Raw genomic sequence first — 26,304 nt, forward strand, 5'->3', positions numbered from 1 at the left:
GGCTTGCCTAGTTAAATAAAGGTTAAATAAAGGTGAAAAAATAAATTTTAAAAATCGACCAAATCGGTATCCAAAAATACCGATTTCCGATTGTTCTCTGAACTTGAAATCGGCCCTAATTAATCGGCCATTCCGATAAATCGGTCGACCTCTAGTTCCAACATCTAGTGATCTCTTCCCAGAAGAGTGGAGGCTGTTATAGCAGCAAAGGGGGGACCAACTCCATATCAATGATTTTGGAATGAGTAGGTGTCCACATACTTTAGGTCAATGTAGTGTATTTGAGAGACAACAAGTGCTCATTGTGCAAATGCCTCTATATATTTAATAAACATGTTTTTTACATGTTGTCAACAATCTAAGCCAACCCTGTCTATTTTGCCATAGTTGCGCACGCATAGTTTTTGTTGCTAAACAACAAACCCATCTACCTATATATTACTACGCATTCTCAAGTGGGAATTAATGCACTCAGTAGTTAGTATAAAGACTTAGAGGTGCACTCAATTTGTAATACATGGCACACACACACACACACACATGTGCACACACACATGTGCACGCACACACACTCACTTGAAGATGCAGAGTCACACATAGCAACAACGAGACGATGATGCAATTCCAGAAACTAATTTGGTGCAAATAGTATCTCTAATTGAACTGCTATGGATTATGTGAAAATAAAAGCTATTTCTTATTGCACAGAATGTGTCTGTGTCATTTGATGACCCTACTCAGAGCCTCCAGTCCACTCATTCCATTCCATTCTCATTATTAGCATGCATTAAAAACAGGTTAGAATATTATTGGAATACAAAACACCGTCCTCAATCAGTAGTGAAAATCCCAATTTTTCTCTGTGTAAATGTGTATCAGTCCTGCACCACCAAGGGTATTTGCATTAGGAGTGAGATGCATACTGGGTGAAGTTATCAAATTTGCTTTTTTCTTCCAAAAAGTAGTTGGATAACAACATCCAGAGCCATATACACTACATGACCAAAGGTATGTGGACACCTGCTCGTCGAACATCTCATTCCAAAATCATGGGCATTAATATGGAGTTCTTCCCCCCTTTGCTGATATAACAGCCTCCACTCTTCTGAGAAGGCTTTCCACTATATGTTGTAACATTGCTGCGAGGACTTGCTTCCTTTCAGCCACAAGAGCATTAGTGATGTCGGGCACTGATGTTGGGCGATTAGGCCTGGCACGCAGTCTGTGTTGCAATTCATCCCAAAGGTGTTCGATGGGGTTGAGGTCAGGGCTCTGTGCAGGCCAGTTCTTCCACACCGATTTCTGTATGGACCTAGCATTGTTACAGGGGCATTGTCATGCTGAAACAGGAAAGGGCCTTACCACAAAGTTGGTAAGCACAGAATCGTCTAGAATGTCATTGTATGCTGTAGCGTTAGGATTTCCCTTCACTGGAACTAAGGGGCTTGAACCATGAAAAACAGCCCCAGACCATTATTCCTCCTCCGCCAAACGTTACAGTTGGCACTATGCATTGGGGCAGATAGCGTGCTCCTGGCATCCGCCAAACCCAGATTCGCCTGTCGGACTGCCAGATGGTGAAGCGTGATTCATCACTCCAGAGAATGCGTTTCCACTGCTCCACAGTCCAATGGCGGTGACCTCTACACAACTCCAGCTGACACTTGGCATTGTGCATGGTGATATTAGGCTTGTGTACAGCTGCTCTGTCATGGAAACCCATTTCATGAAGCCCCCTGACGAACAGCTCCTATGCTGACATTGCTTCCATACAGAATCCACTAAGTTGAAGGGGTGTCCACATACTTTTGTGTGTGTGTGTATATATATATATATATATATATATATATACACAAAAGTATGTGGACACACATATATATATATATAGTGCATTTAGACATATTTACATATATGGCTCTGGCATCACCCATATCGACCGGAATCACAAAGCAGCATAGAGTATTGCACCTTCTCTGACACGGTCCATTCTCAAACAGCCCTGACCTTTAGAGCCATGAGTCCAGTAGTACACTGGGGAGCTACATCTGGTAATATAACCAAATATATCTCTCTGCAGTTTCTGTCGACTCCACAGTCAACACTAAGGTCACCTAGAATATTAACAATATACAGTGCTGTTCATTTTAGCACAGACTGTGACTCACCCCTGAAACTGACAGCTACTCTCTCTTCTGCTCCACAACACCTATTACATAACAGAAATCTGAAATTCAAATCATACCCACAGTACAGTATGCAAACGCGTAGACATTCCCGTGCACTCACACAGGCACATACAACACTTGCGCGCACGCACGCACACACGCACGCACACACACACACACACACACACACACACACACACACACACACACACACACACACACACACACACACACACACACACACACACACACACACACACACACACACACACACACACACACACAGACACACACACACACACAGACACACACACACACACACACACCCTTCCCTGACACACACTCAAGTGCAGGGGGGTTGGTGGAGTCCTGGTAAGTCTGCCAGGGAGCTCCGGCAGTCAGCTCAGTAAGGCCCAGCAGCCCAGGACAGTCTGCCCCCCTGGGGTGCCTGCTTCCTGGGTATCCTCCATGCTCCGCCTGCTTCCTCTGATCCACCCCTGGGGAGATCCCCCCCCTCCCCAGTCAGCTCCCATATGCCCACTGTCTCCTCCTCTTGACTTTGTGATGGCTTCTCTCTGGAGTTAACCGTCACAGTCATGTCCAACTGTAGCCGAACATTTTCCTGTGGAAAATAACGTTTCCCCCCCTTTGACTTTCCCCCCTGCCTGTCTCCCCTGTCACTCTGCAGCATAATAGCACTGTAATAACTTAGGATTGCACCATAAACAAAAGTTGCTCACTTCCTCATTGAGTTTAGTTATAACTTGTCCGTCACAGTGAAATAAGTCATTTTACTCAAATAACTATTGAGAGTCTTCAGACAGACAAAAAGAAACAGGACCAGATTCAGTCAGGACACAGCCATCACAGAGGTGTGTATAATCAACAGCTGGTGCTGTAAACATATCCCTACTGAAAGTATTATGGTGACCAGCTGCTTAGCAACAGATGACAGTGTCTGCAAGAGAGCGACCTGCGTGGCTGACGGTCGTCTGTGTGTTCTTGTCAACTCACTGTGCCACAGTCCCGTCCTCTTGTGTGAATCTCAATTTTCCCCTCGGTAAAACACTTTCACTGTTGATTAGCTTGCGCATTAGCTTCTTCACAGGCAAAGCAAACGCGCACGATTACTAAGAACTGCACAGACACACACGCACACACGTACAGATGCACCCACCCACATGCACGGATGCCCACACAGGTACGTATGCACACACGCACGCACACACACACACATTACGAATAACTGCACTCACACACTAACAAAAAGTTCCCTCCTTTACGATCCAAATTCATTTCACTCAATTACACAGAGACATGCAAAGACCAGCATCAGTCAGCATCAGTCAACATGTCCTATCTCCACTCCAACAACCACACATTCCTCCAAACCACATCCACGACTAATACAACTTGAAACTTGAAACACCAAAAAAAGGACTCAACTATAGACAAAACAAATATAGTTCATTCTCTCAATAAAACCATATGAAAGGGAGATCATCTCCTTCCTGGGTTTGCCTACACACACAGACCTTTAATCCACCTCGCTAAATCTGTCCAGAATCCCTGTGAAATCCAGCAAACAAGACAGCTAATGGCGTGTACAGAGTGTTAATGGAGTCAACGCTGAGCTTGACACTCCCAATTAGTATCTGAACGCCAGTGGGAATTGTCATTTCAAAGATCCTCACAGCAGGGGGAGAATCTGGAGCCCACTCCCCGACATAACTGATTTGGAATTTCTTAGATTCTTACAGTAGCCAAGGACAAAGATAAGATGGAAAATGTTGCTCGCGGCAGTGCAAGTCTACGAAGATGACCTTCATTTCTCATCATATTAACTCATTTGACATCAGAAGATAAAGAGATTTGAGGGAACGCGTGTGTGCATTTACAGTATGCACAAACATACACACCACGGAAGATAGACAGCATGGTATATACTTCAACTGTCACTCCCACAAGCACCAAGTTCTCCTCAAGCACCAAGTCTCACAAAATTAGACAAAAACTCAAAAAAGACCAGCTCATTCCCTAGTCTAGTCTACACAAAGCTAACCCAAGTTTCAACCTTCTCAGCAGTGCCTCTCCCATCCATTGCACTTGTGTTTACCTCGCAGTAAGATAAAGTACCTCCTAGTTACTCTCCAAAGGGAAGTTTATCAAACAGACTGTTGTTTGAAACAGATTGTTGTTTACTCTGAGTCAATCCTACAGGGAGTCTTCCAGCATGTACACAAGATGATGAAGCAGTCACAACGGTCCAGTCCAGAATGACAAAAGCATCCAACTACGAAGCAAACACAACAATTCAGCTATAAATTAAAGACTGTTGTTGAGGACCTTTAAAGAGAAGATGTGAACCATGGGAAAGTTCAGTCTTACACTCTGCTGATTTGTGTCAAATGACACCCATTTCCCCATACAGAGCACTATATTTTCCAAAATAGAGTAGAGGAATAGTCATTTGAGGACACTACCATTTTCTATGTAATTTTGCATGGACATTGCATATTATAGAGTTACTGTAGCTATTCAGTTCATGCATATTCCCTGTGTAGATGAGCTGAGTCATTTCTAACTCCCAGATACAGTCCCGTCCCTGGTGACAATGTCAATGAGCCCAGAGGGGACAGAGACAGTAGTAGACAAACCCCGACAACAGAGAGCATCCTCAGTGAGGGCCTCCAAATTACACCTCTCAGAGAGACAAGTCAAGTATACAGTGTAATGGGAAAAATAGCAATAAAGCAAATTGCTTCAGCAACAGCTCACATCCATTTTGATGAATAGTGGTAATGTATTTAGGGACCAGAATTGTTTGGAGGCTTTTGGTTTGGTGTTGTCCATACTGTGTCTGTGTGTGTGTGTGTGTGTGTGTGTGTGTGTGTGTGTGTGTGTGTGTGTGTGTGTGCTGATGTTTATTTGCTGGCCTTATCTGTCCTCAAACACAGTGAACGGGCTGCTTTCCCGGTCTGTCACCCAGAGATAATCCTGCCCGTCCTGTCCTACTCCCTCCTCCGGCAGTCACATAATCTGGGAGAAGGTGTCTCACTCACTCACTCACACACACACACATGCACACATACAGCCCAAAACCTTAACACACAACCCTTCTTCACAAACCATACCTCCTCCTGTACTAAAAATGATGTTCCAAAGATGATCCCTTGCTGCCCCACATCCAAATACACATATCCGACCTACACCATCACTCACTCCCTTCCTGTGCAAAGCATCATACTCTTCCTGCTCTGCTCTCTCAGTATGTCTGAATAGCCTGGGTGTCTGACTGTCTGTAGCCACATCATTGCCTTCCCATTGACAAAGCCAACGATGCGTGGCAAAGCCCCAAAAAGTTGGCTGAGACACAAACAGACTGGTACCGGACTACTGAGACTTGTATCTGAAGACATGAGACACTATTAGGAGTGGAGCTGACAAGAGTGGAGCAAGAGACTTAAACGATGCTGACAAAGCACTTTTTAGGTTTTAGGAACTTTTTGGGAGTGAGATAGCTTTTACCTGGGGGCTCGGTAAATCCCTTTGGTTTAGGGAGTGAGGAAGAACGGTACAGATTTTATCTCGGTTTTCACAGGGAGTAACAGCTTGCAGCCCTTTATCAATCTGATGATAAAAATCCTATTAGTACAACCAATTACTGAATAGTCTACACGTCATACTGATATGCCCTGACCGATTCATTACCACACAGTCAATAACATACTTCAGTTAGAGGTCTGTTATCTTGGTATTGTCTGCTATAATCGCATAGAGCTTCATTCCCAACAGATACCTCACAAGGTAAAGACAAATAAATGTGTAACGACAACCGACAACTGTCACTTGACAGTTGTAAAAGAAAAGAGGGCACCAATCGACAATGCAAACAAACCAATGTATATTGTACAGTTATATTCACAAAGACAAGCGGTTTGGGTCCGGTTTATATTCCATAAACCATTTCCTATTCCCGTGAGTTGACACATTTTCTCAAGATGACTTCCACCTATTTGAGGTTATTATGGTAGCGATGGATCATCCTTTACTCCACAGACGTTTCAAAAAGGTGTGGAACAGAAAATCTATTATTGATGTCACCACATTCAAATTTCAATCTCAAGTCCTAAATTTGTAACACTAAATAATTCAAGAATTTTATGCTAGCCCAGGGGTGTCAAATTCATTTTGGCCCAGGGGCCTCATTCAGTTTTTAACGAGGTCCGGAGGGCCGCACTGAAAATTAGTTACATTACCTGGCCGTCAAAATTTGCTCAAAAATAGTTTGGGGAATTTTCTATGCTCCCTGACTGTCTAGCTTCCACTTTGGTGATTATTAGCGAGCTAGAAACAGTCAAGAAACTAGGTCCATTATCATTTCTACACAGTTTCAATTTGGTTTTAGTCATTTTAAAGTATATTGAGTTTGTTTCTCCCACCCAAAGAAAAAATAAAATCATAATAATGTTTTACTCAAACCACCTGTGGACCGGATTTAACCCGAGCCATATGTTTGACAAATTGACACCCCTGCTCTATCCTCACCTAAAATAGGTGTTTAATGAAAAGTTTACAAGCACAATACTGCCCCACATCCAAATACACATATCCGACCTTACTTGAGTCATGTTACTTGTGGCAAAATCATCCAAAATGATTTATGAGGGGAGTGAACACAACCTTGCAGTGCCATACATGAATAACCAAGAGTGTTCAGAGCAGAGGCTTCCCAAGCCTCAACATAGCCTGGTCCCAGATCTTTTTGGCACTGTTTGCCATGATAAGGACCATAGGAGTTGACAGGATGGCACAAACAGATCTGGGACCATGGCTAGCTGCAGGACACTGAATTTGAACAGCTTTTCCTGGTACGCTGGCTGATAGCCCATAGGGAAACAGAATCTGTGCCTCACAGCTTTTGAGTTTAATGTTCGAGGTTGTCTTTAAAAAACACTGCTGGAATGATGCAAAGCCTGCACACAAACAGCAGTCATATTACAGCTACTATAACACAGTACTCAGGCAGTTGATATGGTCTGCAAAAGTGTATATTTGTATGAATGTGTTTGGCCTTTTAAGTTGGTTTTAATGTATGTAGTATATCTGCTCTTGCAATATGCAGCGTCCTCTTACTGGAATTGAGCGTTTATTTTTAAACAAATGTTTCTGTTCAGAAAATTTCTCATGGGTCATAGTTATCTTCATTTCACACTGCCAATCAGTGGTGTAAAGTACTTAAGTAAAAATACTTTAAAGTACTAGTTAAGCATTTTTGGGGGGTATGTGTACTTTACTATTTATACTTTTGGCAACTTTTACTTCACTACATTCCCAAAAGAAAAGAATGCACTTTTTACTCCATACATTTTCCCTGATACCCAAAAGTACTTATTACATTTTTACAGGAAAATTGTCCAATTCACACACTTATCTACAGAACATCCCTGGTCATCCCTACTGCATCTGATCAGGCAGGCTCACTAAACACAAATGATTTGTTTGTAAATTATGTAAAGTATGACAATTTAGTACTTTTTCCACCACTGCTGCTAATCACCAAATAGAAGGAAAAAAGTTAGAGAAACATTATGTAAGAGAAAAACTGTAAGAAGATTGAAGCGAGACATTCACAGGGAAGCAAAAGCATACAACAAAAACATGTTCAGAGGAAATGGGCCCCTTTAAAAATCATAAGGAGCCACACAGCTACCGTATACAGCAGCACCCATTCGGAGGACTGTCAAACTGTGTAGACACACACACAAACACCGTTCCCAGGCAGCTCGAGGGAGGTAACCAACAGATTAGAACCACATCTCTGGATCAGAAGGACGCAGCAGAGACAACACGGGGAACCTGCTTCATTATTCATAAGCCTTAGTACAGAGGAAAGAAACTTCTCCAACTACAAAGGCACACTGGCCCACTCTCTGCCTCTGGCCCTACACTGTAGCCACCTAGGAAGTGAGACACAAGCCAGTGATGTCTGTCCTTGGGAGTTTTAGTGTAACCAACCAGATACTAAACCCTGGTATCTGTGCAATTTGAGACTGTGTTAGCTCGCTGAACTAAAGCTTTGACACTGGGAGGATTCAGGTCTCAGGCAAGGTTAGCTAAAACTTAAAGGGCAAGAGCCATGTTTTGGAAATGGAAAACTGCCGAAATAACTGTCAGCGAACAGCTTGACTTTGACTCAGTAAGAGTAGCAGTGCTTAACACTCCATGTAAATGTGTGAAAATGACTTAAGGCCCATTATTCACTAATTTTAATAGCATCGTACATCCCAGTACTCATTCACACATCCCATACCAGCACTGCTTCTCAATGCCTCCAACAATGGATTGTTCAAGTGAGAGAAAATCCTTTCTCCACTCTGCTTAGGAATAAGGCATTCAGGCCAGTGAACATAATACTGGTTTATACTGGTCTGGTGCACATCCAACCCTCTCATTCAAATGGCAGACTACACACATGCATACCTGACAATAGTTGACAGATGTCAGATTCTCTTCACTGAGCACAATCATAATGCATTCCAAAACAGTGCACGTTCCTGTATCCAGCTGGCACTCCAGTACCAATCTACTTTGTCACAGAGAGCAAGGTATTCCGCAGTGCAGAGAGAAATATCCTGAAGCTATGTCTCAGAGAAAAAGGCAATGACAATTATGAACAACACAGCAACAATATCAGCCTGGTCTCATACACTAGGCGTAACATAGTAAATGAAAATCCATGATTCTAAAATGAGTATGATAAGTTACGTTTGGTATGATTACATAAGACAGAAGGTTACTTAAAGCAAAAACTAAAGGTGGATTGTTGGTCGGGGTGGTTGATCGGGATGGATGGGTAGGCATATAATGCAAATGTCCAACAACCCAAAGGTTGCGTGTTACTACTTACTACCGTTTAGCTACATTGTATCTACACTGAAAACAAATATAAACGCAACATACAAAATGTAAAGATTTGACTAAGTTATAGTTCATATTTCTTTAAAAAAGGTAAGGGCATGGATCAGAAAACCACTAATTGTCCGATGTGACCACCATTGGCTTCATGCAGTGTGACATCTCCTTCGCATAGATTTGATCTGGCTGGTGATTGTAGCCTGTGGAATGTTGTTCCACTACTCTTCAATGGACATTGTGAAGTTGCTCGATATTGGCGGGAAATAGAAGACTCTGTCGTACACGTTGATCCAGAGCATCCCAAACATGCTCAATGGGTGACATGTCTGGTGAGTATGCAGGCCAGAAGAACTGGGACATTTTCAGCTTGCAGGAATTGTGAATAGACCCTTGCGACATGGGGTTGTGCATTATCATGCTGAAACATGAGTTGATGGCGGCAGATGAATGGCACGACAATGGGCCTCAGGATCTCGTCACGGTATAACTGTGCATTCAAATTGCCATCGATAAAATGCAATTGTGTTCATTGTTTGTAGCTTATGCCTGCCCATACCATAACCCCACCGCCACCATGGGGCATTCTGTTCACAAGTTGACATCAGCAAACCGCTCGCCCACGACGCCATACGGAACGGTACAGTTGAAACAGGGATTATTTTGTGGAGAGCACATTGAAGGTGAGTATTTGCATACGGATTTCGGTAACGATGCAGAACTGCAGTCAAGTCAAGACCCTGGTGAGGATGATGAGCACACAGATGACAGTTTGTGCAGAATTTATTTGGTTGTTTCATAAACTGTCCGGATAGCTAGTTTCTGACAATCACTCAAGTGAAGATGCCGGACATGAAAGTCCTGAGCTGGCATGGTTTCATGTGGTCTGCGGTTGTGACGCCGATTGGATGTACTGCCATGGTATGGTAGAGAAATTAACATTCAATTATCTGACAACAGCTCTGGTGGACATTCGTGCAGTCAGCATGTCAATAGCGTGGCCCCTCAAAACTTGAGACATCTGTGGCATTGTGTTGTGTGACAAAATTGCACATTTTTGAGTGATCTTTTATTGTCCCAGCACGAGGTGCACCTGTGTAATGACCATGCTATTGAATCAGCTTCTTGATATGCCACACCTGTCAGGTGGATGGATTACCGCGACAAAGGAGAAATGCTCACTAACAGGGATCTACATAAATTTGTGCACAAAATTCTAGAGACATTCTTGAGAGCTTTTTGTGTGTATGGAAAATGTCTGGGATCTTTTATTTCAGCTCATGAAACATGGGCCCAACACATAATATTTTTGTTCAGTGCACTTAGCATGTTTGCTAACCCTTCCCCTAACCCTACACTTAATATAACCTAGCTCCTAAACCTAACCTTAATTTTAACCCTAACCTAGCTAATGCTAGCCACCTAGCTAGCGTTAGCTAATGTTAGCCACAACAAATAGGAATTCGTAACATACACTCGCCGGCCAGTTTATTAGGTACACCCATCTAGTACCAGGTCAGACCCCCCTTTGCCTGCAGAACAGCCTGAATTCTTCGGACATGGATTCTACAAGTTGGAAATATTCCACAGGGACGTTGGTCCATGTTAATGCAATGGCATTACACAGTTCCTGCAGATTGGCCACCAGCCTGCACCGTTGTCGACAGGCAGGCTGGGGCCATGGACTCACACTGCTTACGCAACAGGAATCGGGATTCATTGGACCAGGCAATATTTTTTCCCTCCTCAATTGTCCAGTGTTGGTGATTGGGTGCCCACTGGAGCCACTTTTTCTTGTTTTTAACTGATAGGAGTCAAGCCTGGTGTGGTCGTCTGCTGCAATAGCCTATACGTGACAAGGATCAACAAGTTGTGCATTCCGAGATGTTGTTCTGCACACTACTGTTGTACTGCGCCGTTATTTGTCTGTTTGTGGCCCGACTGCTAGCATGATTCTTGCCATTCTCCTACAACCTCTCTCATCAACAAGCTGTTTTCGCCCACAGAACTGCGCTGACTGGATGTTTTTTTTTTTGTCGCACCATTCTCGGGAAACCCTAGACACTGTCTTGTGTGAAAGGCCCAGGCGGGGGGCCGTTTCTGAGATACTTCTGATCCAGCGTGCCTGGCACCGATGATCATTCCACACTCAAAGTCGCTTAAGTCACTCATTTTGCCAATTCTTCTAATGTTCTTTTGAACGGTAACTGAATGTCTCGATGTAGGAGCAATCCATTTTCGTGAACCGGGTGGTGTATCTAATAAACTGGCCGGTGAGGTATCCCCTTTGCCTTTCCTTTCCTTTTCCTAATTTGTAACTTATCATATGAATTGTAATTCATAACATATCACAATAAATGCATGATGGACACCCACAAATTAATACATAACATACCATATGTAACATATCGTACTAATTTCGGTGTCCTGGACTTTCGTTTACTATGTTACACCTATCTCTGAATCCAGGTTGACAATATAGGCTACAATAGCAGCTTAATGACCTTGAAAACCATAAGTTACCTAAGAATGGTGTTTGTGAAAAGCTTCAGAAAATTGATAGGGTCATTTAAATGTGGAATATAAACGAAAACCTTTCTTTCATCATCTTCAAATGCTCTGCACACTTGCCTGAGTATAGATTGTTTCTGTTTTGTGCTCAAGTTTCAGTGAGCAAAGGCCAACAATGCAAGGATGTGAGTCATCTAGTTATAAACTCAAATATAGACTATAGCCTATAAAAGTAGCCTAAAGAATGATGAATAGTGTTACATTCAGAGAGTTCAGTTATAGTTCACCGTCAGATGAGGCTGCAGTAGCCTACAGTTGGATCGTCACTAGTTAGCACAGCCACAGTCATTTTCTACAATTTATCTTATTACATTTTTATTTTAAACTTAACCCTAACCACACTGCTAACCTTGTGCCTAACCCTAAAAAGCGACTTTGTGGCTGTGTTGTCTAGTGAAAACTAGTGAAAACTCTACAGTTACCATCCTCCATATCCTCGGCGCCGAGATGTGCCCTGTGCGCGAGCAGCACATGATGCCCTTACTAACAACAAAGTTGCATCCCCGACGATATTCAGGCGAGTGGCTCGTAACATTGGTTAACCTCCGGGCTTCGAATCGAAAAGCATACCAAAATAGCAAAGCCAGTTGATGCCAAGTTGAGGATTTCACGCAGGGCTGCTGTTATGTTATAGCTTTAGCATTATTAATGACAGAGACAAACATTTCCTAATCAATGTATGTCGATGTAATAGGGTAGGGTTTCATATGAATGTTACTTGCGCTCATGGAGGCACAAGAACATGCTCAATAATTAGTGGTCAAAATAATACCATAAGGAACCTGAGACAAAAATACGACTTAAAATCCCTTTCCCTGTTGCTTTGACAATATTTTGAGAACTCAATTTCACCTTATGCCCGATATCCTAAATATAATGTGCCGGTAGGTAGGCTGATGGTCCAATTTCTGACCCATGCTACATGCGCAATGAACGTGCCATATTCAATAACAGACCCCATCACTGTGAAACACTTGACTTAAATTAGGCTAGGCTACTCACCGTAATAAGGGGAAGGGACGTCCGATTTTCTTGCCATTTCACTTTGAACGATGGAATTGTCTAATGTGTAGAGGTTCGATGGCATGGATGTGAATGAACAGTCGCGTATTTGGCTCCAAGTTTATAGGATTCCTCCTCTCTCCCAGCGTTTCCCTAGAGATGCAAGGACGCAGCTCAGCGTCAGCACTGTTTATAGCACGGAGCGTCATCAAGAGAGGGGATGTATGTGAATAGCGCACCTTAGTGGAGGCATGTGCCTTTGTGTGCCCAATAGGCTACTGTTATGATAAAATGTGTCTGCTGTACTTTTTACTTGCGTATTTTTTTATTGGGTTATTGAGATGGGTGTATGGGATACTGTTGTTGTTGTGTGACAGACAGATATTAATATTGTAGGAAATTACATTCTGTGAAATACATTTTTTTAAATGGATACCAGACTAGAATTTAGTTTCAAATCAAAATCAAATATATATATTTTTGTCACATACATGTGTTTAGCAGATGTTATTGCGGGTGTAGCAGAATGCTTGTGTTTTTATCTCCAACATTGCCGTAATATCTAACAAGTAATATCTAACAATATCACAACAATAGACACAATACACACACATCTAAATTAAAGGAATGGAATTAAGAATAAATAAATATTTGACGAGCAAAGTCAGAGCGGCATAGAAACAGTAGAATAGGATAGAATACAGTATATACATATGAGATGAGTAATGCAAAATATGTAAACATTATTAAAGTGACTAGTGTTCCATTATTAAAGTGGCCAGTGATTTCAAGTCTATGTATATAGGGTACCATGGCTATTTAACAGTCTGATGGCTGTTTTCAGTCTCTTGGTCCCAGCTTTGATGCACCTGTACAGACCTTGCCTTCTGGATGATAGCAGGGCCCGGGTGGTTGTTGTTCTTGATGATCTTTTTGCCTTCCTGTGACATCGGGGGCTGTAGGTGTCCTGGAGGGCAGGTAAGCCCCCTGTGATGCTTTGGGCAGACCACATCACCCTCTGGAGAGCCCTGCGGTTGTGGGCGGTGCAGTTGCTGTACCAGGCGGTGATACATCCTAACAGGATGCTCTCAATAGTCCATCTGTAAATGTTTGAGAGTGCAAGGACAGACGCTAGGAGACAAGAAGCAAGTACAGAGACGTTTTGCAAGCAACACTGAAGCATGCATGAGAGCACCAGCTGTTCCGGATGACTGTGTGATCACGCTTTCGTAGGCGATGTGAGCAAGACATTTAAACAGGTCAAAATTCACAAGGACGCGGGGCCTGAAGGATTACTGGGGCATGTACGCAGAGCATGCGCAGACCAACTGGCTAGTGTCTTCACTGACATTTTCAACCTCTCCCTGGCCAAATCTGTAATACCTACATGTTTCAAGCAGACCACCATAGTCCCTGTGCCCAAGAATGCGAAGGTAAACTGCCTAAATGACTACTGTCCTGTAGCACTCACGTCAGTAGCCATGAAGTGCTTTGAAAGGCTAGTCATGGCTCACATGAACACTATCATCCCGGAAATCCTAGACCCACTCCAATTTGCATACCGCCCCAACAGATCCACAGATGATGCAATCTCAATCGCACTCCACACTACCCTTTCCCACCAGGGAACACCTATGTGAGAATGCTGTTCATTGACTACAGCTCAGCGTTCAACACCATAGTGCCCACAAAGCTCACCAATAAGCTAAGGTCCCTGTGACTAAACACCTCCTTCTGCAACTGGATCCTGCACTTCATGACAGGCCACCCCCAGGTGGTAAGGGTAGGCAACAACACATCTGCCACTCTGATCCTCAACATCTGGGCACCTCAGGGGTGCGTGCTTAATCCCCTCCTGTACTCCCTGTTCACCCACGACTGTGTGGCCAAGCACGACTCCAACACCATCATTAAGTTTGCTGACAACACAACAGTGGAAAGCTTGATCACCAACAGCGATGAGACAGCCTATAGGGAGGAGGTCAGAGACCTGGCAGTGTGGTGCCAGGACAACAACCTCTCCCTCAATGTGAGCAGGACGAGATGATCATGGACTACAGCCGAACAGGCCCCCGGTTACATCACCGGGGCTGTAGTGGAGCGGGTCGAGAGTTTCAAGTGCCTTGGCGTCCACATCACCAACGAGCTGTCATGGTCCAAACATACCAAGACAGTCGTGAAGAGGGCCGCCAGCACATTTTCTCCCTCAGGAGACAGAACAGATTTTGCATGGGTCCCCAGATCCTCAAAAAGTTCTACAGCTGCATCATCGAGAGCATCCTGACTGTTTGCATCACCGCCTGGTATGGCAACTGCTCAGCATCCAACCGTAAGGCGCTACAGAGGGTACTGCCCAATACATCACTGGAGCTAAGCTTCCTGCAATCCAGGACCTGGCGGTGTCAGAGGAAGGCCCAACAAATTGTCTAAAAATCTAGTCACCCAAGTCATAGACTGTTCTCTCTGCTACTGCACACTAAGCGGTACCGGAGTGCCAAGTCTAGGACCAAAAGGCTCCTTAACAGCTTCTACCAGCTTCTAAGACTGCTGAACAATTAATCAAATGGCCACCCCTTTGTTTTTACAGTGCTGCTACTCGCTGTTTACTATCTATGCATAGTCACTTTACCTCTACCTACATGTACAAATTACCTTGACTAAACTGTACGCCCGCAAATTGACTCGGTACCGGTACCCCCTGTATATAGCCTCATTGTTGTTATGTAATCTTATTGTGTTACTTTTGATTTTAAAAATTACATTCGTTTGTTTAGAAAATATTTTAACTCTATTTCATGAACTGCATTGTTGGCTTTACAATTAAGTAAACATTTCACAGTAAGCCCTACATCTGTTGTATTCAGCGCATGTGACAAATACAATTTGATTTGATATGATTTGATATGTTTTGTTCCATGAGATAATATCAGTCTGTTAACATTACCTTTATGAATTATGAAGCCTTCATGTGCGTTAGGCTTTTTAAATTATACATCCTTCAACAATCTCAAAAAGTGACATTAGCAGATGAAGATAATCTAATTGAAAAAAAAATGTATAAGATCTCCTAATCCTGTGTTTATCACAGACCTATTTTTGGTGTTTAACCCTACAAAAACTCAATTTTTCCATAGGCTTTGTTCAACGAACCATGGCTGAGTTAGTGCCTACAAAAATAAGTCATTAGTATTGCTCTCTATAGCCTATTTCGGTAAATAGCCTGCCATTTGCAAAATATGTTGAACGTGTTTGCAGTCCATATTGTTGTAATTGTATATATAGGCTATAGCATTTGCACTGATATGGGGGCTAGGCATACCGTAAATTGCAGTCTGGACATGGACATGCCAAACGTAGTGAATAAGCAAGATACAATTCAATATAAAAGACAGTGTATGATTCTATATCAAATTCTATGAAATTTGAAGAAAAATGAAATAATAACTTTAAATAGGCTGTCTATATACAGTTACAGGCACCATAATTGCTCCCTGTTGGAGTATAGTACAGATGAGGCAACTTCGTATAATACAGACAAGGCAATTTAGACTGTCGGGGTTTTATCTAAAATTTTCACAGGAGCTGGATAAAGATCCAATATAAAGAAATCCAATACTCACCGTTATAACTGCTCGGAAATGTAGGCTAATGTTTTATAAACATAATGAAACCCTCTTACAAGTCATATTTGCACTTCTATAGCAATAGCAGACGAAATTGTTTGCATTCGAGCCATGTAGCCTACGTTCTCACCATAAACTCATGGATGGTTTGGTTTTTAATCAAATTAAATGAAAAACAATCAATCAAGCTTTTTAAACCAACATCAATATTTCTAAATAGGATCGGGTCAGAAGCATGATACACTACATGACCAAACGTTTGTGGACACCTGCTTGTCACCCATCTCATTCCAAAATCCTGGGCATTAATATGGAGTTGCTCCCCCCTTTGCTGGTTTAACAGCCTCCACTCTTCTGGGAAGATTTTCTGCGGGGGTTTGCTTCCATTCAGCCACAAGAGCATTAGTGAGGTCGGGCACTGATGTTGGGCGAGTAGGCCTGGCTCCCAGTCGGTGTTCCAATTCATCCCAAAGGTGTTCGATGGGGTTGAGGTCAGGGTTCTGTGCGGGCCAGTCAAGTTCTTACACACCGATGTCGACAAACCATTTCTGTATGGACCACACTTTGTGCATAGGAGCATTGTCATGCGGAAACAGGAAAGGGCCTTCCCAAAACTGTTGCTACAAAGTTGGAAGCACAGAATCGTCTAGAATGTCATTGTATGCTGTATTGTTTACATTTCCCTTCACTGGGACTAAGGGGCCTAGCCCGAACCAAGCTTGTGGAAACCCATTTCATGAAGCTCCCAGTGAACAGTTATTGTGTTGATGTTGCTTCCAGGGGCAGTTTGGAACTCGGTCGTGAGTCTTGCAACCAAGGACAGACGATTTTCATGTGCTACATGCTTCAGCACTCGGTGGTTCCGTTCTGTGAGCTTGTGTGGCCTACCACTTCGTGGCTGAGCCGTTGTTGCTCCTGGACGTTTCCACTTCACAATAACAGCACTTACAGTTGATCTTGGCAGTACTAGCAGGGAAGAAATTTGACGAACTGACATGTTGGAAAGGTGGCATCCTATGACTGTGCCAAGTTGAAAGTCACTGATCTCTTCAGTAAGGTCATTCTACTGCCAATATTTGTGTGTGGAGATGTCATGGCTGTGTCCTCGAGTTTATGGCTGTGTCCTCGTGCTCCTAGACCTTAGTGCTGCTTTTGATACCATCGATCACCACATTCTTTTGGAGAGATTGGAAACCCAAATTGGTCTACAAGGACAAGTTCTGGCCTGGTTTAGATCTCATCTGTCGGAAAGATATCAGTTTGTCTCTGTGAATGGTTTGTCCTCTGACAAATCAACTGTACATTTCGGTGTTCCTCAAGGTTACGTTTTAGGACCACTATTGTTTTCACTATATATTTTACCTCTTGGGGATGTAATTCGAAAACATAATGTTAACTTTCACTGCTATGCGGATGACACACAGCTGTACTTATCAATGAAACATGGTGAAGCCCCAAAATTGCCCTCGCTAGAAGCATGTGTTTCAGACATTAGGAAGTGGATGGCTGCAAACTTTCTACTTTTAAACTCGGACAAAACAGAGATGCTTGTTCTAGGTCCCAAGAAACAAAGAGATCTTCTGTTGAATCTGACAATTAATCTTAATGGTTGTACAGTCGTCTCAAATCAAACTGTGAAGGACCTCAGCGTTACTCTGGACCCTGATCTCTTTTTTGAAGAACATATCAAGACCATTTCAAGGACAGCTTTTTTCAATCTACATAACATGACTTTCTGTCCAAAAATGATGCAGAAAAATTAATCCATGCTTTTGTCACTTCTAGGTTAGACTACTGCAATGCTCTACTTTCCGGCTACCCGGATAAAGCACTAAATAAACTTCAGGTAGTGCTAAATACGGCTGCTAGAATCCTGACTAGAACCAAACAATTTGATCATATTACTCCAGTGCTAGCCTCCCTACACTGGCTTCCTGTCAAAGCAAGGGCTGATTTCAAGGTTTTACTGCTAACCTACAAAGCATTACATGGGCTTGCTCCTATCTCTCTGATTTGGTCCTGCCGTTCATACCTACACGTATGCTACGGTCACAAGACGCAGGCCTCCTAATTGTCCCTAGAATTTCTAAGCAAACAGCTGGAGGCAGGGCTTTCTCCTATAAAGCTCAATTTTTATGGAACGGTCTGCCTACCCATGTCAGAGACGCAAACTCGGTCTCAACCTTTAAGTCTTTACTGAAGACTCATCTCTTCAGTGGGTCATATGAGTGAGTGTAGTCTGGCCCAGGAGTGGGAAGGTGAACGGAAAGGCTCTGGAGCAACGAACCGCCCTTGCTGTCTCTGCCTGGCCGGTTCCCCTCTTTCCACTGGGATTCTCTGCCTCTAACCCTTTTACAGGGGCTGAGTCACTGGCTTACTGGGGCTCTCTCATACCGTCCCTGGGAGGGGTGCGTCACCTGAGTGGGTTGAGTCACTGACGTGATCTTCCTGTCTGGGTTGGGTTTCTCTCTTTCTTTCTTTTCTCTCCTTCTTTTGCTGGTCATTTATGAACATTTGAACATCTTGGCCATGTTCTGTTATAATCTCCACCCGGCACAGCCAGAAGAGGACTGGCCACCCCACATAGCCTGGTTCCTCTCTAGGTTTCTTCCTAGGTTTTGGCCTTTCTAGGGAGTTTTTCCTAGCCACCGTGCTTCTACACCTGCATTGCTTGCTGTTTGGGGTTTTAGGCTGGGTTTCTGTACAGCCTTTGAGATATCAGCTGATGTACGAAGGGCTATATAAATAAATTTGATTTGATTTTGATTATACACCTGTCAGCAATGGGTATAGCTGAAATAGTGGAATCCACTCATTTGAAGGGGTGTCTACATAGTTTTAGATATATAGTGTATCATAAATCGATTAACTCGTTCCATGGCACTGTGTGCACGTATAGGCCTAAATGTCTTACATATAGGTCTAACATTGCTCATCTATATAAACTGCTAGGCTCCGGTCAATTGTATCGTTGCCTATGTGCGAGGCAGATTCAAAAAAAAAATCTGCGGTAGATATTTTTTTTAACGTTTATTTAACAAGGCAAGTCAGTTAGGAACAAATTCTTATTTTCAATGACGGCCTAGGAACAGTGGGTTAACTGCCTGTTCAGGGGCAGAATGACAGAGTTGTACCTTGTCAGCTCGGGATATGAACTTGCAACCTTTCGGTTACTAGTCCGGTTACTAGTCCAACACTCTAACCACTACGCTACCCTGCCGTCCAGATATGGCACAACAGGAGGATTGAATAGTTTGGAGGAGCTCGCTTCTTTGGTTGTCGGTTAAGTCGGTCTTTGAAAAGTCGGTCTTTGTTAGTTGGTCTTTGAAAATACGGATGATGGATGGATTGCCAACTCAAACAAGCGAAATGAAGTATGCAGGTATGTGAATTGTGAATAATGAAAAAGCATAAGGGCAAAAATCTCCAAATTAATTTCAAACACTCTCAGTAGACCATTTACCCCCCATTATTCATAGGCTAGTTGGCTAATGGTCCGGTTAAAAATAAGCACATATGCATGCTGCTAAACCAGCCTTGATTAACAAGGGAAGGGTAGGCTACACTTGTTTTTTTTATCAAATAAAAAAAGAATGGGGGGGGGGGGGGGGGGGTCATTTTTGGTGTCTTTCTAAATAGAATATTCACAGGTGATGAGCTTCTAAATACGAGATTCACAGGTGATGAGCTAACTCTATCCGGTGGAATACGACGAAATGAGCGCTTACTTCAGAGAGCTCTCTGTAAACCACGCCCCAGTGGGTCGAGCTAGGCATGTTGGACTGGGACACGTCTAATTTTTACAGTAGATCCGCAATAGTTCTGTGTAGTCTAGTAATGCTCAAATATTTGCAGTTAATTACGTCTTTCACTTAATAAGTAAAATAACGAGTCCCACACAGTTCTCAATAGAACATACCAGAAGAGGCATCGTTTACCAGGCTACCTACATTATTAGGATCATCTGGTTACGGCAAGTCTTTGGAATACATTCAGCACGTTGACAAAACAGACCACGGAGCACCTTTTCACACGAAGGTCCGTGGTGGGTCTGTGTAAATGATGCGATTATATTGACAGGTTTATAGCAGTGAATATCATCTATTCATTTACTTGTTTAAGTATTTCTAAGTATAAACCGTATCAACCAGGGAATCGAATTTTTCTCACTTTCTAACGTTGAGATTGGTCTGCCTAACTGTGGGGATATTTTTCTCACTTTCTAACGTTGAGATTTGTCTGCCTAACTGTGGGGATATTTTTCTGGATTATTAGGATGTTCTTGTGATCACAACAAAACTACGTATTTTGCTCAAATAGAGATTTTCTTCGAAAATATGTGCCTGGCTGAGCATATAACATTTCTGCGTGAGTGTGGCGCTGTTTACCACAATTTTCTGGATTATTTTGTGACCAGAACAATACTACTTATTTTACTCAACTGAAATTAGATTGGAAAAAAAGTTTTTTCTTACAAAAAAATGCAGGACATTTTAATGCTACCTGAATCAACCCTGAAAAGTAGTATAAGTAGGCCTACAGTATCACAGCGAGGTCAAACAGGTGTGGCCTGACACCTGGATGTGCCTGGCCCAATCCCACTTTGCCCCACTCTACCTGATATCTGCCTGTTGCTGCCTCCACTGGTTATTTCTCCACCACACACACACACACACACACACACACACACACACACACACACACACACACACACACACACACACACACACACACACACACACACACACACACACACACACACACACACACACACACACACACACACACACACACACACACACACACACACACACACACCGAGAGAGAGAGAAACTTGCATTCCATTACTTACCATGACATCTTTATGAAAGGCCATCTTTCCAAGTAATGCATTATACAGGGGACAGTGTTAAGGAATAGGGTTCCCCTATATAGTTTATGGGTGGAATTTTCCTTTAAGTGTGTGCCCTCAGGTCACTACTCTACTACCACATATCTACAACACAAAATCCACGTGTATGTTATCATGTGTGTGTATGCATGGGTCTGTGCCTGTATGTGTGTCTCTTCACAGTCCCTGCTGTTCCATAAGATGTATTTTTTTTAAATGTAATCTGATGTTACTGCTTTCATGAGTTACTTGATGTGGAATAGAGTTCCATGTAGTCATGGCTCTATGTAGCCATTAGCCCCACCCTGCCTATTGGAAACATTTCTCCATCCCCTTCCCCCAGTTAAGCAAACGATGGGGTGAGGCTGTGACTATAATTGATGTGGTAAATTACTTTTCCTGTGAATTACTTTATATTATAAATGCCCTTTATTGTGTATGTGTGTCCCTTTTGGAGGTTTAATAAAACCTTAATTCAGCCAAGAAATCTATATTTTCATTGATGAAATATTCAACAGACTGAACGGTCATGTACAGTGAGGAAAAAGTATTTGATCCCCTGCTGATTTTGTACGTTTGCCAAATGACAAAGAAATTATCAGTCTATAATTTTAATGGTAGGTTTATTTTAACAGTGAGAGACAGAATAACAAAAAAGAAATCCAGAAAAACACATGTCAAAAATGTTATAAATTCATTTGCATTTTAATGAGGGAAATAAATATTTGACCCCTCTGCAAAACATGACTTAGTACTTGGTGGCAAAACCCTAGTTGGCAATCACAGAGGACAGACGTTTCTTGTAGTTGGCCACCAGGTTTGCACACATCTCAGGAGGGATTTTTTTCCCACTCCCGTTTGCAGCGCTTCTCCAAGTCATTAAGGTTTTGAGGCTGAAATTTGGCAACTCGAACCTTCAGCTCCCACCACAGATTTTCTATGCGATTAAGGTCTGGAGACTGGCTAGGCCACTCCAGGACCTTAATGTGCTTCTCTTGAGCCACTCCTTTGTTGCCTTGGCCATGTGTTTTGGGTCATTGTCATGCTGGAATACCCATCCACGACCCATTGTCAATGCCCTGGCTGAGGGAAGGAGGTTCTCACCCAAGATTTGACGGTACATGTCCCCGTCCATCGTCTCTTTGATGCGGTGAAGTTGTCCCGTCCCCTTAGCAGAAAAACAACCCCCAAAGCATAATGTTTCCAACTCCATGTTTGACGGTGGGGATGGTGTTCTTGGGGTCATAGGCAGCATTCCTCCTCCTCCGAACACAACGAGTTGAGTTGATGCCAAAGAGCTCCATTTTGGCCTCATCTGACCACAACACTTTCACCCAGTTGCCCTTTGAATCATTCAGATGTTCATTGGCAAACTTCAGACGGGCATGTATATGTGCTTTCTTGAGCAGGTGGACCTTGCGGGCACCGCAGGATTTCAGTCCTTCACGGCGTAGTGTGTTACCAATTGTTTTCTTGGTGACTATGGTCCCAGCTGCCTTGAGATCATTGACAAGATCCCCCCGTGTAGTTCTGGGCTGATTCCTCACCATTCTCATGATCATTGCAACTCCACGACGTGAGATCTTGCATGGAGCCCCAGGCTGAGGGAGATTGACAGTTCTTTTGTGTTTCTTCCATTTGCGAATAATCACACCAACTGTTGTCACCTTCTCACCAAGCTGCTTGGCGATGGTCTTGTAGCCCATTCCAGCCTTGTGTAGGTCTACAATCTTGTACCTGACATCCTTGGAGAGCTCTTTGATCTTGGCCATGGTGGAGAGTTTGGAATCTGATTGATTGATTGCTTCTGTGGACAGGTGTCTTTTATACAGGTAACAAACTGAGATTAGGAGCACTCCCTTTAAGTGTGTGCTCATGATCTCAGCTCGTTACCTGTATAAAAGACACCTGGGAGCCAGAAATCTTTCTGATTGAGAGGGGGTCAAATACTTATTTCCCTCATTAAAATGCAAATCAATTTATAACATTTTTGCCATGCGTTTTTCTGGATTTTTGTTGTTGTTATTCTGTCTCTCAGTGTTCAAATAAACCTACCATTAAAATGATAGACTGATCATTTCTTCATCAGTGGGCAAACGTACAAAGTCAGCAGGGGATCAAATACTTTTTTCCCTCACTGTACTCATTAGATGAATTAGTTGCATTGCAGTTGCGTGTGGTGTTGTTGCCATTTAAGCATCATCTAGCGTTGGTATGGAATAACATGGAATAACATAACTGACAAAGTATCTCAGCCTTGGGAAATCATTGGGGAAAGAAGTCACACTTCCAGTTTGCACTAATCCTTATTTGATTTTCTGTAAAAACATAAATACAGATGGTATAAAATAATACATTCTGTAACAGTTGTCTGTGGTGGAAGAAGGTGAGGACCAATGCGCAGCGTTGTAAGTGTTCATATTCTTTAATAGAACTCAGAACACTAAAATACAAAACCAACAAGAGAACGAAATGAAACCGAAACAGTTCTGTCTGGTACAGATACGAAACAGAAAATAATCACCCACAACTCAAGGGTGAAAACAGGCTGCCTAAGTATGGTTCTCAATCAGGGACAACAATTGACAGCGGCCTCTGATTGAGAACCATACCAGGCCAAACACAGAAATCCAAAATCATAGAAAAAATAACTTTGACAACCCACCCAACTCACGCCCTGACCATACTAAAACAAAGACATAACAAAAGAACTAAGGTCAGAACGTGACACATTCAATCTAAACAATGTCTTCATTGTGTTTTAATTGAAAATGAAAGTATAGTCTTCCTTTATCCACCATTTTAATAAGGAAAGGGCAATACCAGTATTAATGGCCAGCAGGCTCAGCCAATATCTATAATGACTATAGAGAAAGTACTCACACTTCAAGACCCTATGGACTTTTCATAAAGTCATATGGTAAGTAATGAAATACAGGTTTCTGGGTGAGTGGGTCAGTGACTTGAGTGGGAGAAAGAATCAGTGGCGGTATCAACAGGCTAGTAGAGGGGGGCAAGGTGGGACTGGGCCAGGCATGTCCAGGTGTAAGGCCAGGGTGTCCTAATTTCGGTCCAAGAGCCTCAGGCATCCGGAATGAGAGAAAGAGAAAACATTAGGGTTAGTGAGAGCATGGTGTGGTATCCCGGGAGGTCTACCCCGGGCGTTGGTGATAGAGGGGAGGTATATGCCGCGAAGTTGGCTCCCTCTGCTGCGGGTACAAGGGCTGGGCACCCCAACACGCATGGCTCCAAGTAGAGGTAATTAGGGGAAAGTGCCAACCAGCCGTGGAGGCCACATAAAAGGAGCACTGTGTCACACTGCGGGAGAGAACAGAGAGACTGACACAGAGCAGAAGCTGGGAAGAAGGACCAAGCCAAATCTACATGATTTCATTGTCTTGTTTATTGTATTGCCTAGTAAAGTTGTGCTGGACCGTCTCTGTATTAATCTCTGCACTCTCAACCCAACACCCCAAGGTTTACTACATATGGTGGAAAATGCGGGCATCTCAGAAGCTTTGGGTGTGCTGTGGGTTCGAGCCTATGGAGATTGCCATGGAGGAACTGGTGGCTCAGTTTATCCTCAGCCAGCGGAAGCAACAGGCTCTCCAGGAGCAATTACTGGAGGAGCTGCACCAACAAAACCTCAGACTGGTAGCGGAGATAGCCCAGTTGAAGGCTGGGAAGACTCAGGAGTCTGGCATGAATCAATTCCTGGTTAAGTTAATGGAGGAAGATGGCATGGACCTTCAAGAGGATGGCCCAAGCCCAAGTGGGCCAGCCTGTTAGTCCCCTATCTCTCCGGGAAGGTCCAGAAGGCCTACTTCAACTTGAAAGCCGACCAGGCCGCGAATTATGAGGGACTCAAACGTGAGATCCTGAGCCGTTATGGATTCCGCCTCGCACGCCATGCACAACTGGTCCATGACTGGGCCTTTGTCTCTACCCTCTCCCCCCGTGCTCAAATGAGCAACCTGGTGCTCCTGACCAAGGGCTGCTGGCTACTGACCGACGTACTGTCCCTCTCAATAATCGATAAGGTCGTCCTGGATCGATATCTTCGGGCCACGCCATACAAGATGAAGACGGCGAGCATGCAGAACCCCAAGAGCCTGGAGGAAGGGGAAAATCACCAGAAGACCCAGGACCTGCTGAAAGGGGCCCGGGCGGAGAGTGGACATGGGGGGTGGGGGGGAAGCACAGAGGCGAGGGGCTGAAGTGCTATGAGTGCGGCGAGCCGGGACACCTTGCGTGGAGCTGCCCGGCCGAGAGGAGGCCATGCCCTCCGCATCCCCCAGCTCTGGGGTAACCCGGATGGTGAGTTATGTCACCTCCTGTTTTGCGCACACCGAGACGGCCCCTCCGATGGTTCCTGTACGAATCGATGGCGTTGACACCAGCGCTCTGCTGGACACTGCCAGCATGGTGACCCTGGCCCACCCGCAGTGGCTCACACGAGAGGGGAACGATGAATCAGGGGACGAGGAGATGACAGTTTCCTGTGTACACGGGGACACAAAGAGGGACGCAACCGTGCCGGTGAGGATAACCACTCCAAGGGGGGAATGCCAGATGCGTGTGGGGGCTGTTGCTAACCTGCCTGTGCCTATTCTCCTCAGTAGAGATTGCCCCCTCTTCCAGGCACTGTGGTGCACGAGGTACCCCAAGCGCCCACTAGGTTCTCCCCCTTTGAGCTCCTGTATGGCCGTCGGTCCTGCGGACTGCTGGACCTAGCCAAGGAGGTCATCCACCCCCTTTGCAGCGTGGTGGAAGACGTGGAGGAGATGAGGGAGAGGATGACGGCGATTTGGCCAGTGGTGAGGGAGCACATGTGTCAGGCGCAACACGCCCAGGAGCGCGTATACAACCGGGGCGCATAACCACGAGAGTTTCACCCGGGTGAGAAGGTCTTGGTGCTGATCCCCACAAAGGAGAGCAAATTCCTGGCTACATGACATGGGCCCTACGACATCGCTGAGCGGGTAGGCAATGTCAATTATAAGGTCTGTCAACCAGGGGGGAGAAAAGTGAATTTACTGAAGAAGTGGCACGCACGAGAGGCGCTGGGCATAATGTGAACCCGGCCACAGCAGAACCCGCCCTCTGTCGAAGTTGCCATGGGGAAGACCTCAGCCCG

The 26,304-nt window shown here is 43.9% G+C and overlaps 1 protein-coding gene across 2 annotated transcripts in view; it reads right to left on the reverse strand.

Annotated features, from left to right (window-relative positions):
* Nucleotides 1-12,817, reverse strand: part of LOC109875202 (choline transporter-like protein 5-A) — a 111,265-nt gene extending 98,448 nt beyond the window's left edge. For both annotated transcript variants that reach the window (XM_031810493.1, XM_020467436.2), the window contains exon 1: nt 12,654-12,817. In XM_031810493.1, the coding sequence (XP_031666353.1) occupies nt 12,654-12,738 (85 nt within the window). In that variant the 5' untranslated portion in view covers nt 12,739-12,817. The remainder of the gene's footprint in view (nt 1-12,653) is intronic.
* Nucleotides 12,818-26,304: the final 13,487 nt, after the last annotated feature.

This window comes from Oncorhynchus kisutch, linkage group LG30, assembly GCF_002021735.2.
Source record: "Oncorhynchus kisutch isolate 150728-3 linkage group LG30, Okis_V2, whole genome shotgun sequence".
NCBI lineage: Eukaryota > Metazoa > Chordata > Actinopteri > Salmoniformes > Salmonidae > Oncorhynchus > Oncorhynchus kisutch.